The following is a 17,391-nucleotide window of genomic DNA, read 5'->3' as shown; positions in this document are numbered from 1 at the left end:
TATGTGTATAATTCATTATAGAAATCATTTATGACTAAAGACCAGATTTATGTGTTTTTACATATTGTTACTGGGTCGGTATATGTAGTTTTATGGGAGTAAAAAATGTGGACGATTCATTCAATTCTGATTGCATAGAAAATTTTTTTTTTGCATATTTGAGAAATTTCATGGGTTAGAGAATAATTAACCCATTCAGCATACTTTAAAATATTTCATAAATTGTGAGAAAACATTTCTATTTATTTTTAATTGTAGTGATTAATACAACTTTTAATTAAAATATACTAAAGAAATATTATTTTATTTTATTTAATTTTATATATGTATTATTATTTTGTAATCCTAATTACTTCAATGAAATTTCATTATGAAAGTGTAAACCAATTAAATAATTATTATTTAAGTATTACCATTGTTTAAAAATTTGTTTTGTTTTATCGTGTTTTATTGTTTTAAAGGTTTATTTTATACTATTATATTTATATTATATTCATATTTACCACTCTTACAAGGGTGCAATAGTATTCCATTATAATTCCATATAATATGCAACTTTTAATACCTAATTAATACCTCAGTATTAAAATAATGTTGAAAAAAATGTTTAAAGATGCACATTAAAGCATATAATGATGTTTATTGAATATTTTTACATATTTTATAAATTTTTGAGAGAATTTTAGCATTATATTTTGGGTATTTTAAAAGAATATAAATCCAGTCTTTATTTATGACACACCAGGACTATAATAAATATTTATAATAAACATAGTCTTCACAATATTTTTACTACTTAATTGTTTAATTTGTATTTCATCAGTTCAATATTTTACAATAATTAATACATTAATAGTAGGTATGTTGTACAAGTTTTACAATTCAAACACTTAATAAGTAATACCAATTATAAATTATAATAATATAGAATATACTAATATATATGTTAAGAAAATTAATTTTTACATAAATTATAATTTAATTAGAATAAAAAAGTATGATCTGGGTTTGAAAATTTTCAAAAATTTTCAAACTTGTTTACCCTTGAAATATTTAACCTTTTTAATTTTGTTTAAAAAATAATATATAATAAATATATTTTTAAAATTTTGAATCAACTAACTTTTAAATATTTTAGTTATATAGCAATGGTGGTAATCCTGAATGACCAAATTTCAATAATATATAAAAATATTTTTCTTGAATGTTCAATTTAGTATAGTTGCATTTAATAAAAATAATAATTCCTGTTACACTCAATATTCTCAATATAAGCTAATGTTGCTTAATATTATTTTAATAAAACATTGAAATTAACAAATTAAACACTGTACAAAATATATTGGTGAATTTTTTTTGCACTCATAATTTTTAAAAACTGATTACGAAATGTTGGGGTTTGATTCAGGTTTGCTAATCCTGTTATAATATATACATAATATAATGATGAATAAATATTTATACAGTGGTTGATGGCTTAAAATAAAAACCTTAAAAATGAATGCATGACATATACACCAACATTTACCATGATGTTGTATGGTACCAAAAAATTAAAAATTAATTTAATATGTATTTATTTTTATTTTTTATTTTTTATACTTTTAAGCTTGTCTTTAAACAAAACGAAAATTTCAACAAATGGATATTGTGTTTATGATTTAATTATTACTTATTAAACTGTTGCTTAAATAAACAAATCAGTATGTGACTAAAATAACTAAAATGTTATGAATATTTTTAAACATTAATGAACGGTGGTTGATAATACTAATGTATTTTATGATAAATGATCAAATATTTTTTCCGTTTTTTAAAAATTTACATTAAATATTGTAAAAGTAATGTGTAAAAAATGCACTTCAAATACTAATGTAGAAAAATATAGTTTTAATTGGAAAATGCAAAATAAAAATTATTGCTTCAAATTCATAGTATTATGAAACACATTTATGCACCTATAACTTAACTATGATAATAATTCTATTATTAATGGCCTTTAAAAACCAAGAAGAAGAAGAAGAAGATATATATATTAAGGGAGATGCATTATTTTCAACAAAATAAATAACTGGAGCAATGAAAACTGTGAATTATAAATGTGGAGGGATGCCATTCCATTGTATCCTTCCCCCATTTTGATAAATTTATATATTCAATAGTATGATATGCATACATATCAATATAAGCAAAACATACAATTTTAACAACAAAAATACCAATGATTAAAGTTATATTAAATGATAAATGGTATACAAGTAAAAAAGGTTATAACTATAATAAGTCTTGTTAAGTTATTAGTAACTATAAAATTATTGTAAGTACAAATCAATTAAACATGATATATAATACATGCATTTAATGTACCTAGATATAAGGCTCAAAATACATTAAGAATGTAGAAAATATACAAGATACAAGTTACATGATACAATGATATTTAATATTTCCAATTTATTGAATTTTATTAACAATTAACTAGGTATACTGTCAATACATAAATACTTATAAAGACATAAATATTGAATAATACAAAAATTCAATACACATTATAAATTTATATCTAATACATCACTACATTTATAAATTACATCATTCAAATAATAAACTCATAATTCATAATTCTTTATGAGTCCACTCTTTATTTTATTTTATATTTTATATGAACACAAATTCCAGTTTAATCATTACTTGTATGACTGTAAGAGTAGATAGGAGTCATAGACATGTGGAGACTTTGTCCGCAGAAGGGGGCTCACATTTAAAAGGTATAAACCAGTGTTTCTCAACCTTTTTTATGTTACCACCCCTTTGGTAGGAATCAATTCTTTAATGCCCCCCCCCTATATGAAAATTCTATAATTAATGGTATGGGCTGAGGAATAAGAAGGAAGTAGATGATTTGGAAAATTTGAAAAAAAATTTGAATAATTATCTAATAATTAATCTTTTATTTTTCATATTTTTTTAATTATAGTACTAGTAAATTAAATAAATTAAACATTTGAAAAAAACTTAATAATTTATCAATTTTATTTTATACTGCTTTTATTGTTTTTGTAGACACAATTTCAGTGAGATGGTTGAACTTTGTGGTTTTTAGCAAGTTTTTCGACATTAGGTTAGACACTTGTTAACATAAGTCGTAATTCGTAAGATAATAAATTTGTCAACAATGAAAGATAAGTTATTGTGCATTGCTCATATAGTACCTATCAGTAACTGATAGTTATATGTGGATTATCAAGTATGAATTATTTTTAGGTAGCACCATGTACAACATTTTTGCATGAACATGTTTGCCGCCCCTCTACCACTCAAAACTAGTTCAGGCCCCCCTCCCCATATCCTCAAAACCAGTTCAATGCCCCCCCCCCAATGACACTTCACCGCTCACAGGGGGGCGATATCACCCCCGTTGAGAACCACTGGTATAAACCAATTACTTAAGATTCTTGTACTAATGACTACTAGAATAATTAAATATTAAACCTTAAATTTTATAAAGTACCTATTTATTTCTATATTATATTATGTACAAGTTACTACCACTAACAACGTTGGGGTATATAAAAAAAAAATAGTAATCCGCTAGCTGATGTCAATATAAATAGTATGACGTCTATAGATCACTTCGGTCATTTGGTTGATGATAGGTGATTAATTAACTTTATTACATTTATTCATATATATATATATGTCATAGGCATATAGTCAAAAATTTTAATTTTTATGCAATTTCACTATCTGCCTAGACATTTAGTTAAATGCCTATTTCATGTCAGTCAAACAATAAAAATAAAACATTTTGTATTATTTTAAAAATGTTAATATATTTCCTAACAGTTATTTATTGTAATTTGTATGTATTGTTTATTAATTAATATATTAATGTAACATTGTTACATTTATTAAATTCATCGAGTCAAAATTAAATTTTACGATTCATAACACTTGATACTTTAAAAAGATAAATCATGATACAAGTTACAATTATATCTTTGATACTTCCCGACCCTGAACAATTGGTAGTTATTATATACTAAGCTACCCAACACTTAGGACAGTGGTTCTCAACCGGTGTGTCGCGGCACAATACTGAGCTGAGAGATCGACTGCCGTGAGAAGTTTCTGATATTTGTAATTATGCTGGTAAAAAAATATTAAAAACAGTAATTTATTTCATTACACTAGTATTGAGTGTCGCAAAAACTTGTGATGTAATATAATGTGCTGTGAACCAAAAAAGCTTGAGAACCACTGACTAAGGATATGAATTAATTGTAATTGTCATAATTTCTAGCTATAAGGAAACACAATTTTAAAGTTGGACTTAAATAAGAATAAATTTAAAGTCTATATTTAAGCAAAAATATCCTTTGTCAACTTAACATAGTGAAAACAATTTAAATTAGCTTCTCCAACAATTATATTTAAAAATATACATCTAATATTGAAAATATTAATAGTTAAGACCAGCTAATATAGAAGCATATGATATATGTTATGGAAAATTATGAATTCACAATAGTTTAGGTCATTTTTAACTAATAAAAGCTGAATATATTTATTGTCAGTCTGGAAATATCATATTCAGTACATCCTTGATTGGGTCACCATTGTAAAATACGGTGAAATCATTCTGTGCAGTAGAAACCTTTTCTAATGTACCTTCAATCCACATTTCGATTGGTTCATACCAACTGGCATTCAATAAACAGTATTCCAAATCGGCTTTTCTATGTAACTGAAGCATTTGCAATATGTCTAAACACCAAGATCTACGGTTTGAAAGTCTACACATATTTTTGACATAATCAATTAAATCATCAACATTATTAGGTGGCCATGATTCAAATGACAATAGGTGTGCATTATTCAGTAAATCTTCAAAATATTTCAGATTCAAGTTTGAATGTTGTTTCGAAAACTCATCAGGATTTTGGGTGTAATATGGAACCAAGTCGGGTGCCAAATCTGTTAATATTTGATTACTTCTACCCAAACGTTTAATGTAAGCATCCAAGCATTGATTGTATTTTTTGATAATAGTGTTTGGATTATCATCAGCTAATATACTACGTACTTTTACAAAGAAATGTTGAGAAAAATTGAGTAAATTGTAATATAATTTTTCTGTACGCGTACCAGGAGTAAAGTCTACATAATTTTTAGAAAAAAATTCAATGGATTCTAAAATGGTTTTTGGTCCATCCCACATGTAAACAGAGTAATTATTAATATATTCATTTTCTTTGTACCCATCTAAAACATATTCGTAATGTTTCATACTATCTTCATTCGACCTTGAAGAAAATATCATAACTAAAGGAATTGCTGTCGGAGTTGACTGCAAAATTGAATCAACGCGTTTAAATAACGTCTCAACATTTTCTTTATCCGTATTTGTGAAAATAAGAGCTGCGTTCAAACCGTTGTTTGTCCAGTTGAATTGCCCAATACAACTATGTACTGTTTTTATGAAAAATGAGTTACAATCAGTATGTATAGTTTGTATTTGATTGTTACTAAATCCTAATTTACCATAAATAATAGTCAGTACTTTTTTTTCTATACAATAAGGCTCTGGTGTATCACCATAATTAACTGCCAATTTCCAAAATATCTTTTTTCCAACAGATCCATCTTTTTTCATATCTTTAACATTTTTGACAAATATATTAGCCATTTGAAGGCTGATATCATATTCTGTAGAATAATAGCTCTTTAATGAATGATGTATTGGAATTTTTAGTTGTTTCTTTGACTTTAAATCTTTTATTGTAACTGGTAATGTCTCTTTTGGTGTGCCATGTACCTGCATAAATACTGACCATGGCAAACTACATACAGGATCAATTTCAATCTTTCTTCTTCTACGTAAAACTTTTCGTAGCCAAATATAGAAATACTTTTCTGCCAAAATATACTGTTTATTTAACCATTCTTTTGATTCTTCTTGAATTTCGATAACTTCATCGACATAACTGAGAGACTTCATTGATGATGGAGATGAAGACAATGATGAAATACACTCTGAATGAAATAGATCACCATGTGCAAACATATCTTCAATATACTTAGATTTCTTACAATTAACATAATTTTGCCATTTGCAAAAATATTTTTTGGTAAGATTAGTTTGATGTTCTATTGATTGTGTAACATCTAGTTTTTCCTTTAAATTAACTTTAGAATGTGTCTGAATAGGACTTATATTCATATTACTTTGGCATGAAGGTTTCATAAATACATCATGAGAAATTGTTACTGGAAGACTTGTTATATTGCTTGTTACATGTGAATTTGATGATAGATTTGATTTGTCTGTGCTAATAATATCTTGGAAAATACTTAATTTTGGGGTTGGCTTCCATTGTACTTCAAAATTGGAAAGTGGTTTTTGAGATTGAGTAGGTAATGAAAACTTGGGCAAATCAAAAGTGAAAGTAGGTATTTCTAAAATTGGGGTTTGTATTGGAGTAGTTGAGAATAATTGATCATTTGTATCATCATCTTTTGAATTTATTGAAGGATAAGTGTCTTCTTCCATTTGAGAATTTGATATTTCATTGTGTAGATCTTTGTTGTTTACTTCATTGTTAGCATCATCATAAAAACGATCATAATCATCAAAGCTTGAATGAACTGGGGTGATTATGACATCAGGCATGTTTTCTACTCCAGATATTAAGTATGTTAAATTTTGTCTTTTTTCAGAAATAATGAATTCCTGTTTTTGTCTTCTAAGCTCAGGCGCGCGTATGTCTATATTACGCGAAAGGTCTACATACCGTTCATCATATTGTAACTGAATATCAGAAAAAAACTCTTGAGCCAATTGTGTATCGTCAAAACATAGTTTTTCCATAAAATGTTCCATTTCAAGCTTATAAACTCTTTTGACAGTTGTATATGACATATTCATCATTTTTATGTTATTATATCTAATACTTGGAATAACTCTTTGTAATATACAACAATTCATAAAAGTCGTACTTCTCAGTAAATTGAAAAACTCTTTACAGTCACTTGACTGTAAATAGATTGTGTTGGCATTAATACAGAATCTCACTTGAGGCGATTGTTTTATATGAATTGGTAATAAATCATATGCTGTATGAAATTGTGGATTTCCTAAATGCATAAGTAACTCATAAGACACAAACTCTGGTTCATTTGTACATTGATGTTCTGAATCTCTATACATAGGCATCAACATTTGAATGCAATTATTTAAGTTTTCTGTGTTTAACTTGATATCAAAGCCTGAATAGCCAAGCAACAAGTCATAACAAGCAATATGAAAACGACCAATTTGTTCAAGTATTGTAACAACTTCCGAATTCTGTAAATTTTGTTGAACAATATCTTTTCGTATCGCACGTAAACGATCCCAACAAAAATCATACCAACTGGCCAAATCTTGTTCAATGTTAGATTCAATTGGATATATTATATTTTTAAGCATATAATGCATGGTCTTTACAAGTACAGGTGTTGGTCTCAGTTCTTGAGATAATGGATTAGCTTGGTCAGCAGAACTTCTAGCATATTGTTTTACCATCATTTCATAAACTGGTTCCAATTTTGTATCAATTATTTTACATTCAAACTGTGAAACCATATTACCATGTATACGCAGTAGACGTTCTTTTTCTGGGCACATATCTGGACAAGTACCTTCCATTGGTTTGATTTCATCAACATTAACTTCTTTAATTGGCAGCGTAGTAGATGCACGTAAAAGTTTATCCCTAATTTCTAATACCTGTAGTTTCTTATAAACAGTTGTAGCTGAAATTCTTTTATAATTGTGTTCAGTAACTTCAGTATTTTCATATTGAAAATCAACTGGACCTTGAAAATGTTGATCATCATTAAATAGTTGATATAAACGCTGTGATTTTAAAGGTGGTTCATCTTTGAAAGCTTTATCTTCATCATAGGTAGTTCTCTTCATGCGAGAATTGGTACCATTATATTTTCCATCGCCCATTTTATTAGTACAACATTAATTTTATGTAAACTAATACTTAAAAATAAATTTTATTGGTATAAATTTGATCCAGTTTAGATCTTACCATTTTCATTTTTGATAGAATTGCCATTATTGAAATGCCATAACTGAAATGAAAAAAAAAAGTTAAAACCATGGAATTATTTAATGTATACCTATATTTTTGTAACAAATAGAATTAAGTAGAAATGTTTTATATGTTTTAAGGATTAAAAATTTAAAGCAATGTTCCGCGTAAATTTTTAATTCTGTGACATTAAAAAAATCTAAAATTCATACAAACAGTTTTAGATTCTGATATAATGGAAAAAAACTAAAATAAATAACAATCAATGATTATTTGTACTTGAATGAAACTACCAGCTATTTACGGTGTAGTATAAAAATATGAGTATAAGTGAATCATGAAATATAATATAAAATAAAGAATAGGTACTATACATAATTTTATACAATTTACTAGCTATTTTCTATGGATTCTTTTGTATATATTATTTTAAGTAGTTTTGGTATGTTAGTTTAAGCTAAACGAGTTCCATTAATTGTGTCAAATAACATATGAATAGTAAAAATAAATTAACTATGAAAAAAATATTTCCCATACAATCTTTGCTACCCCCTTAAGCACTTTCTTAAATTATACTCACGACATACAATCATTTACTCTCTCTACATTAAAAATGTTTTAACACGGTCGTCGACTTCCAATCACAAAAATAAGTGACCTATGTTCTTCTTTAGGGTTTATGGTACCTACTTTAAAGTAGCTCCTTAAATTTTTTTATCAAAATCAGCTCAGCAGTTTATCCGTGAAAACATACTAGACAGACAGAGTAATAATTTTCGTATTTTTATAGTATTATATAATATCATGGATATACCTCTTTAATAATATTATAGGCTGGCCAGAATAGTTCAAATTAAAGTTTGTGCTCAAAATCAAGTTACGTATATAACGATTTTATATCATTGAATTCAATTTTAACACATCTTAATATGGCATATTATATGTACAGATCAGCATTATACACTTACCCGCTGTTTTAGATCCTGAGCGGAGTGATGAATGTATTGATTTTACCATGATGTGTTTTTTTTTTTGTCTGTCATCACGTTTTGGGGTTGTAAAAGTGCTTCAATTTTTGACTTCAGTACCTCGTTCGATCAGAAAGTGAATCTAGTTGGTACTTTGGGGGGTCAAAAGTGTAAAATTCTTAATACTTTTCTAAATAATCGAGAAAAACAAACTAAAAATTAAGGGAAAAATGGGAAATTTTACGCACAATCAGTTTTCGACAAAATCATTTTGGTTTTAGATATAACTTTAAAACAAATGACGATAGATACTTGAAATTTTTGCCGAATAAGTTATTAATAGTAATTGATTATATAAATATATTCTATCCACCATGCAATTTTCAAAAAATTTCGTCTTAAGTTGAACTATTCACAGGCATTTGAAATTTTCGATCATAATTAGTTTTTTTTAAATTAATATTGATAAAAATGTATTTGTTAGGCAGAAAAGCTTGAAAATTTAATACAAGGCTCTTAACATATTGTTACAATAGCAGTTGAAAAATAAAAGAAATTCATTGTCACAATTCTTTTTTAAAGCATTCAAAGTAATATGAATTTTGACAAAATACGTAAAAATCACGAAAATTCACAAATTATTTAAAGCTAGAAATTCATAAAAAAATTTCTTTTTAAATCTAAGATTTGAAAATTTAATACAAGATTCCTTACAAGTTTGTCAATTTTTATCACAAATAAGTCCACCGGAAATTCAAATTAAATTTTGATGAGCATTTGAAATTTAAATTTTTACAACATTGGATTTTCACTGGATTTCACATTTAGCGATTTTCTTATTTTGGTGTAACTCTAAAAGTCTAAAACGAATGACCGCAGATACTTGAAATTTTCACTGAATGTTTATATAGGCATTTTCTATATTAAATAAAATTTTCAAAATATTTAGATTTGTTTTGAGCTGTTTACTGACATTTTAATTTTTCAACTTTTTTAGTTTTTTTTTTCTATAAATATCGATAAAAATTTATTTGTTCGGTAGAAAAGCTTGAAAATTTGATACAAGACTTCTCAGACATTTTAACAATAGAAGTTGAAAAATAAAATAAATTCAGTCCCAATTTTTTTTTACAAGCATTCAAAGTTTGAATTTTTACAACATACATAAAAATCACGAAAATTCATAAATTATTTATTGCTAGAAATTCATAAAAATTTTTCTTTTTAAATCTAAGATTTGAAAATTTTTAATAATCTATAATATATCCTAGACAGATAAACCGTCTTCACATAGAATCGTTTTTCGTATACAATGATATAATATCATTGGATTCAAATTTAATTCCATCTATTACAGTAACCCACTTGTAACCTACTGTACAGCAGAGCGACATCGACGACTTACCCGCCTTTTTCATAATTATTTTAAGTTCAAATTTTATATGAAAATACATATTAGATAACCAAAAATAACAATTTTAGTAATATGGTTGTAATTTAAAAATATTATTTGTGGTTACTTGAACTTTCTGAGTATACTTTGTATTATAGTTTTAATGGTTAATAACTTATATTAATACTTTATAATAAATTGTATATACTATAAATGACTGAGTGAGTACCGTTAATGTATCATAATTAATCTGATTTGATTAATTTGGGATTTATTTTATATGTACATAAATTTTTCTGAAAAGTAGCAATATAATTAATATAGTATTAAACTATAAAATATCCTTGACTGATAAACCATCTCCGCTCAGAATTTTTTTTCATATACAATGATATTATATCATTGAATTCAAATTTAATACAAACCATTACTGCAGTACCTACTTGTAAACTACCTATTTCTCCGTTTTTTTTTATTGGTAATCACTATTATTGCAATAACTTTTAGTCCAACAGTGTAATGGTGACATGTCACTGGTACACTAAACTTGTAATCATCATGGATAATGATAAATATGATAAAACTAAATTCAAACATCAATGTACAGATTCTATCAGACTTAGTTACATCAAAAACACTGAATAAAATTTATTTTATCCATATCATAATAAAACATTGTTTATTTTTATATTTATAATATATCCTCAGATAAATTAAATATTTAACATTTTTGAAATATATAAATATTCCAATCCTTAATGCGACCACCGTTTGGAATCTCTGTCCTAGACTGACAAACTATCCCCGCTCAGAATCGTTTTTTGTATTCTGTACGGCAGAGCAACATCCACTTACCAGATTTTTTTTTTTTAATTCCAAACATATTTAAATTAGAAATATATATACTATATTATATATATATATATAAAATTAAAATATCAAGTAGATATTGTTCTAAGATAATAATAGATATTCAGAATTAATATTCTTAAATTTAAAGTTTTATTTAAAATACTTAAAAAATTTAAGAGCTTTATTAATAATAAAAAATATTATTTAGTAGTTTTGGTATCATTCACTAACAGAATAACAAATTATTATTTATTATTGATTTAAAAAAAAAATTGACATACCTAGCGGATATTTATACAAAAGGTACTGGGTTTGCACAAATACTAAAAAGACAACTTGTTTGGGCACAAAATTACCACTCCTTTGAGAACAGTTGAGCCGTAACTATAATACACACGGTTAGCGCATAGTTACCTTTTAGACTTTAATAGTTTAATACCTTGCATATTAATATTTGTTTATTAATAAGTAAATTATTAAAGTACTTACATACATTTTCCTTCCCCTTAACAGACTTAGGACTGTCTATTAATGTATTCATAGGTGTGGTTAAAAATGCATGTTAATACTTGCTTATTAATAATTGTGAATAAATAATATTTAATACTTGTTCAAGTTAAAAATATATGTTAATTTTAATTTTAATTTAATATGATTGGTGAATATACGTTTAAGATAATAAGCGTATCTATTATTTTCCGTAATAACAGTTTCCCATTATTTGAACATATTTAATTTGGTCTACATTTCTGTACTCTTTATCGATGATTATCAACGCTCATCTGTAACTGAGTTAAAATAGTATAACAATTTTTGTGTGCGCAAACCAGTTATACATTTAATGTAATCGTGTGCGCAAACAAGTTCAGATTTTTCAGGTAAAAATTATAGATTGTGCACAAACAAGTTGCAGTCATATAAAATACATAATTGAAATTTTTTTTTTTTTTTTATTTTGGTTTTTAGGCCTCTTAGTCTTTATCAGAACTATTATAAATTAAAATTAAATTATATTAAAATATGTATATACTTACATTTGAATAAACAATGAATAAATAGAATTGCTTCAGAGAAAAAAAAATCTTTCACTTGTTGTCAACAATTGATTCTCAATCTCTGTAAAAGTAAAATAAATTACTAACAAAATAAATTTTAAAACATTTACCTAATTAAATCATTAATACAAATATTTATAGTCACCATTTATATGTTAAGAAATTAATTACTCATTAAGTATTCTCAAATTTTAAAATTAAATGTTTTTGAATTAACTGTGAAAAATCAAAAATATACAATCATATACAAATCCACACCCTAGTTATTTACGATCAAGATTACTTGTAGATAATAGCATTAATGTAATTTATTATTTCTTTTGAAAAATTTAAGAATACTAACAGTAAAATAAAAATATATTGCACACTTATTTGATGTAATTTACAATATTTTTTTTGCTTATTTATGATTTATACAGCTGTTTTGGTAATTAAGAATTTATTTGCTATTTTTATGGATTTTCTCAAACATTATGTACTATAATAAATATTACTGATATAAATCATATAATTTACAAAATATTTTACCAATTAGTCAATTAATGTTAATTATTTAATAATTTTTATTATTTATTTGTGGTAGATATAACAATGATAATTAATTAAAATCTAAATAAGAATTTCAATCAAAACTACAAAACTGTTCAAATATTATTATTTTATTTAAAAGGGTAAGGTGAAAATAAGTAGAAACTGCCTTATATTTGGATTACTTCTAAATGATTAAATTAAATAATTTAATGTGTAGATTTTATTACAGAATTAATGAAATATTTTTGACTTATTTTTAAGGAATTAATTTTATAAATTAATGATTAGCTTAAAATTGTTTTCTTTACAAAATAGTGTAAATAAATTATAGTAAAACATAAATAGTGAGTAGTTATATAAGTGTACATTACAAAGTAGTTATTTTAAGATTTTTTATTCTGTAAAAATAGCTATATTTTTCTGTTAAACATAAACTATAAACAATATTAATATAAAATAAGTGGTACAATGAACATGAAAAAACGCTATATGGTAACATAACTTTAAAATAGTAGTTAATTAGTAACTAGAATTTTAAGAGGTAATTCTTAAGGCAGTAGATTGAGATTCATATAGGATAAATGTTTACTCGTTTAATAGGGTTCTTTATTTGGATGTTATATGGCATAATCATACTGATCTGAAGATTGTTTTGTAAATAAGTATTTTATTCTTGAAACTATAAATTTTATAATAGGATTGAGGAAATTTTGAAATGGAGATGAGTTTAGTTTCTTGAATTTGTGCTTGGTATAGTTTGATTAACCTGTCTAATATAAACCTAGGTATTTTTTTGATAATTTCAATGGAATTATATAGTTATTTAGTTTATCTGTAGGCCTTTTTTTTTAGGGTTAAGTTTATTGGACAGATTTTTTTATCAATACAAAATTTCCAGTTGTTTTATTAATGTTATGATATAAATTTCAAATTAATAATTAAATCTTTGAAAGGTATAATCTCTTATTGATAAAAGTCGAACTAAAGAGGTACACTATGGCAGGAGCTAAGTCAAAATGAGACATGGTACATAATATTTAGCAACATCATGACTCAGGCTTACATGATGCTTTTCTGATACTACACGATTTATATTATTTCTTAAACACTATGCAACACAATCGTTATTCAGTGGAAAAACATAAATAAAATAACAAAATGTCTGTGCAGTTTCATCGAATTTCTCGTTTTGAAAACGTAAGCGACATGTTGAACAGTTGACAAACAAACACTTAACATGCAGCGACTCACCTTCTTCCTTTGAGACAGCGGTTGTCTTGGGGCTATCCGTGGAAAAAATTGTTTGGAAACCCGATTAAAAAAAACTAGTAAACGGAAAAAAAACTTTAAAAGTTTGGACAATGGATACAACGATAACATTGTTTGGAAATTTCTAGCCGGGTGAGAAGGCCGCCAAATTGATAACATTCGACGAGCGCCAGCTGACGTATTCAATCGGAGTGCCGATGCGAAACGTTTTTCACGCACCGTTACGACATGAATTTTAGTCACAACTAAAATATATTGCACGGCTGCGCTGTACCATTGATTAAGTAAACTAAACTTTTCAATGGATGTACATAAACTATAATATACTCAGTGACGTCCTAATTCCAAAATTTTACTCATGAAATCAGACACCTCCACGCATAATTTTGACACCCACCAATTTCTTTTAATTACCTTACGTAATATTATCGACTTTTAGTTCACAATTAACGGTTACCTATGTCTAATACAATTATTATAATTCATAATATACCTACTTAGAACACAAAAATGACCTCCCCCCCACTAAAATCATCTATGACAATTATTATTTGTAAATGTATACTTTTCTACTATATACATTATAAACATAGTACATTAGTACATATATTTACTACTTTACTAGCAAGTAGCTACTATATAATGCCATAAATAATGTACTATCTACATACATAATGTTAGGTAACGTCATTTGTCAGTATTAATTGCCCCTGAGAAAATCGACATTCGATGCCCGAGTACAATAATAGTCTACAATTTTATTGGGCTCCGAAACACATAATATTGATAACTAATGTAATATAGCCCGTATAGGTACTAATATCTCACACCATACGGGCCAAGGTTGATTTATAATATAATCAGACTATCTTAATCAATGCATCTAACATATAGAGATTTTGATAACTGCAGTATGATCATTAGCAGCAGGCTAATCTTTTTTTTCATCAATATAATCACTGTAAATACATAACGTATAATGTATGTATATTGTATACCTACACCTACTGTATGGCACTTGTTACTTTGTTAGCAAGGATTAGAGTCTAGACTTTAGATTTCTCTGTTCTGGATCCGGTTCGATTTTTAAGAATAAAAATAATCGGTTCCGATTCTGGTTTCGGTAAATTTAAGTACTCACCGGTTCTTAAAAATGCATTTATATAAAAATTACCTTTTATTTGGAAAGATTAATTATAAATAGGTACCTACCACAATTCTATAATTTGTAGGTATTTCGTAAATATTCATGAAGAAACACGTAACTATTTCAACATTTTCGTCGTATAATACGAATAATTTGAGTTACAACTTACAAATACCTACTATAATCATATAACACAAAAATATTTCTATGAAAAATAATTATTTATTTAATGTCAACACCCGATTCAAATAATAAGTTCATTTATTTTTTAGAACGGATAAAAACCTCCAAGACCCAGAAAATTTCTTGTACATTAAAAAGGGTCCTGTTTAACATTTTAAGTATTAAATAATATGGGTTCCACCCACGATTAAAAATCTAAAATAGCGATTCCCAACCTATAGGCTGCAAATGCTAGTCGATGCAAATAAGGGCCAGACAATTTTAACATGAATCAACATCAAGATTTTTACATGATTTTATCACTTCTATTGTTTTATTTGTGTTTATATTGTAAACCTATATATTAGGTAAGTGGGCACTGGGCATAAATGTTTTTTTTTTTTTTACATTATTGGTGATCAGAAAAACTAAAAAGGTTCGGAACCGCTGACCTAAAAGGTTCAGATTCTTCGATTCTTTTATTTGTATCGTTTCCAATCATTGCTTCTGAGAGGGTGAAGGTTAACATGATTGCGTACGATTTTACCTGATTCTTAATAATTACCCGATTGCTTACGAAATAGCGTCAGGGGCATCCCCAAAGGGGGAGGGGGGTCCGGTTAGGTTAGTCAATATGACCCCCACCCCCCCCCCCCAAAAAAAAATAAATGGTGCATACTTTTAATGATTTTAATATAACAGAACTGCCAGAATTTTCAAGGTTCTTACTGTTCTTAGATAAAATTATCGGTAGTCAGAAAAAAAGCCACGGGAAAAATAATCCACCGGAAAAAACAGACAAATTACAATAATTAAATATATAACCATTAAAATTAAATTATTAAATTAGGTATTATTAAAAATTTTTTTACACATTGGTCAAATATATAAAAAATTATTATAATTAAAAATATAAAAAAATAAAATTTAAAGTATTATTCAAAATTTTTAAACATTGGTCATATTGTATTTGTATACATATATATATATATATATATATATAATTATAAATACAAGTTATATATTAATTAATTTAAAATTTTTAACACAGTAAAATTGATCATACTTTATTGTACGTATTCATATATAAAAATAAAATTTTAAATATTATAATGTACATTGAATAAAAATAACATAATATTTTGAGAATATTATCTTGAAATCAATTAATTTATGTCTTACACCCTAGATATGTATAAGTATAGTATAATGTATATACTTTGTACAGGGTGATTATTTTTTAAATGTATATGTTGCAGTATGAACTACATGCTATCTTGAAATAAATAAATTTATGTATATTTTTAATTTTTAATTTAAATTTTTTGTTTAATAAAATCAATACATTCATTGCTGTTTAGAATCTAAAATATATTAATTACTATGAATAATAAATAATAACATATAACTTGTGTATTGATAATTATATATATATATATATATTCAGCATTGATGTCAACTACTATTTCGAGTTAGCAACCTAGATTATAGTCAAAAATATTACCAAAATACCTACAATAAGTGTACTGCTATATTTATTATAATCACAATTTTATACTGAAACAAGATAATATGTAGATTATATATGTAATTTCTTATTAAAAAATTTACCACTAAAATATATCAATATATATTTATTGATTTTCATAAGTAACTACCACAGCTATGAAGTTCTTTATAATTTGATACCTCGTACCAACCTACCTATTAACTGGCTTATTAAACATATTATTATATTATGGCACCCATCCAGCCTATCTAAATACTTACTTTATCTTTGATGAAGCCCATACACTGTTTGAAAAAAATCTTATCATGTGCATATACTCAATACAGTCATGGCTGGAACCATAGGTACAATAAATTAATAGATTATGTACTTAAATAATACATGGTTTAATAGGTTGATGGACTGTCTCAACTTAGA

The 17,391-nt window shown here is 25.9% G+C and overlaps 1 protein-coding gene across 1 annotated transcript; it reads right to left on the bottom strand.

Moving 5' to 3' along the window:
- Positions 1-845: 845 nt before the first annotated feature.
- On the bottom strand, positions 846-14,274 carry LOC107171802 (uncharacterized). Its single transcript, XM_015522089.2, has 3 exons — positions 14,138-14,274; positions 12,335-12,416; positions 846-8,127 (listed from the first exon to the last, which is right to left on the bottom strand). The coding sequence occupies exon 3, from the start codon at positions 7,997-7,999 to the stop codon at positions 4,574-4,576; it is 3,426 nt and encodes a 1,141-aa protein (XP_015377575.1). The 5' UTR covers positions 8,000-8,127; positions 12,335-12,416; positions 14,138-14,274; the 3' UTR covers positions 846-4,573.
- Between the last annotated feature and the right edge of the window lie 3,117 nt (positions 14,275-17,391).

This window comes from Diuraphis noxia, unplaced genomic scaffold (assembly GCF_037042655.1).
Source record: "Diuraphis noxia isolate RWA-SAM2 unplaced genomic scaffold, SU_Dnox_SAM2 contig0001, whole genome shotgun sequence".
NCBI classification, from domain to species: Eukaryota; Metazoa; Arthropoda; class Insecta; order Hemiptera; family Aphididae; genus Diuraphis; species Diuraphis noxia.
This window is presented reverse-complemented; position numbering and strand designations above follow the sequence as displayed.

Coding starts and splice junctions, on each gene's coding strand:
- LOC107171802 (XM_015522089.2), bottom strand. CDS start 7,999: ATGGGCGATGGAAAATATAATGGTACCAATTCTCGCATGAAGAGAACT.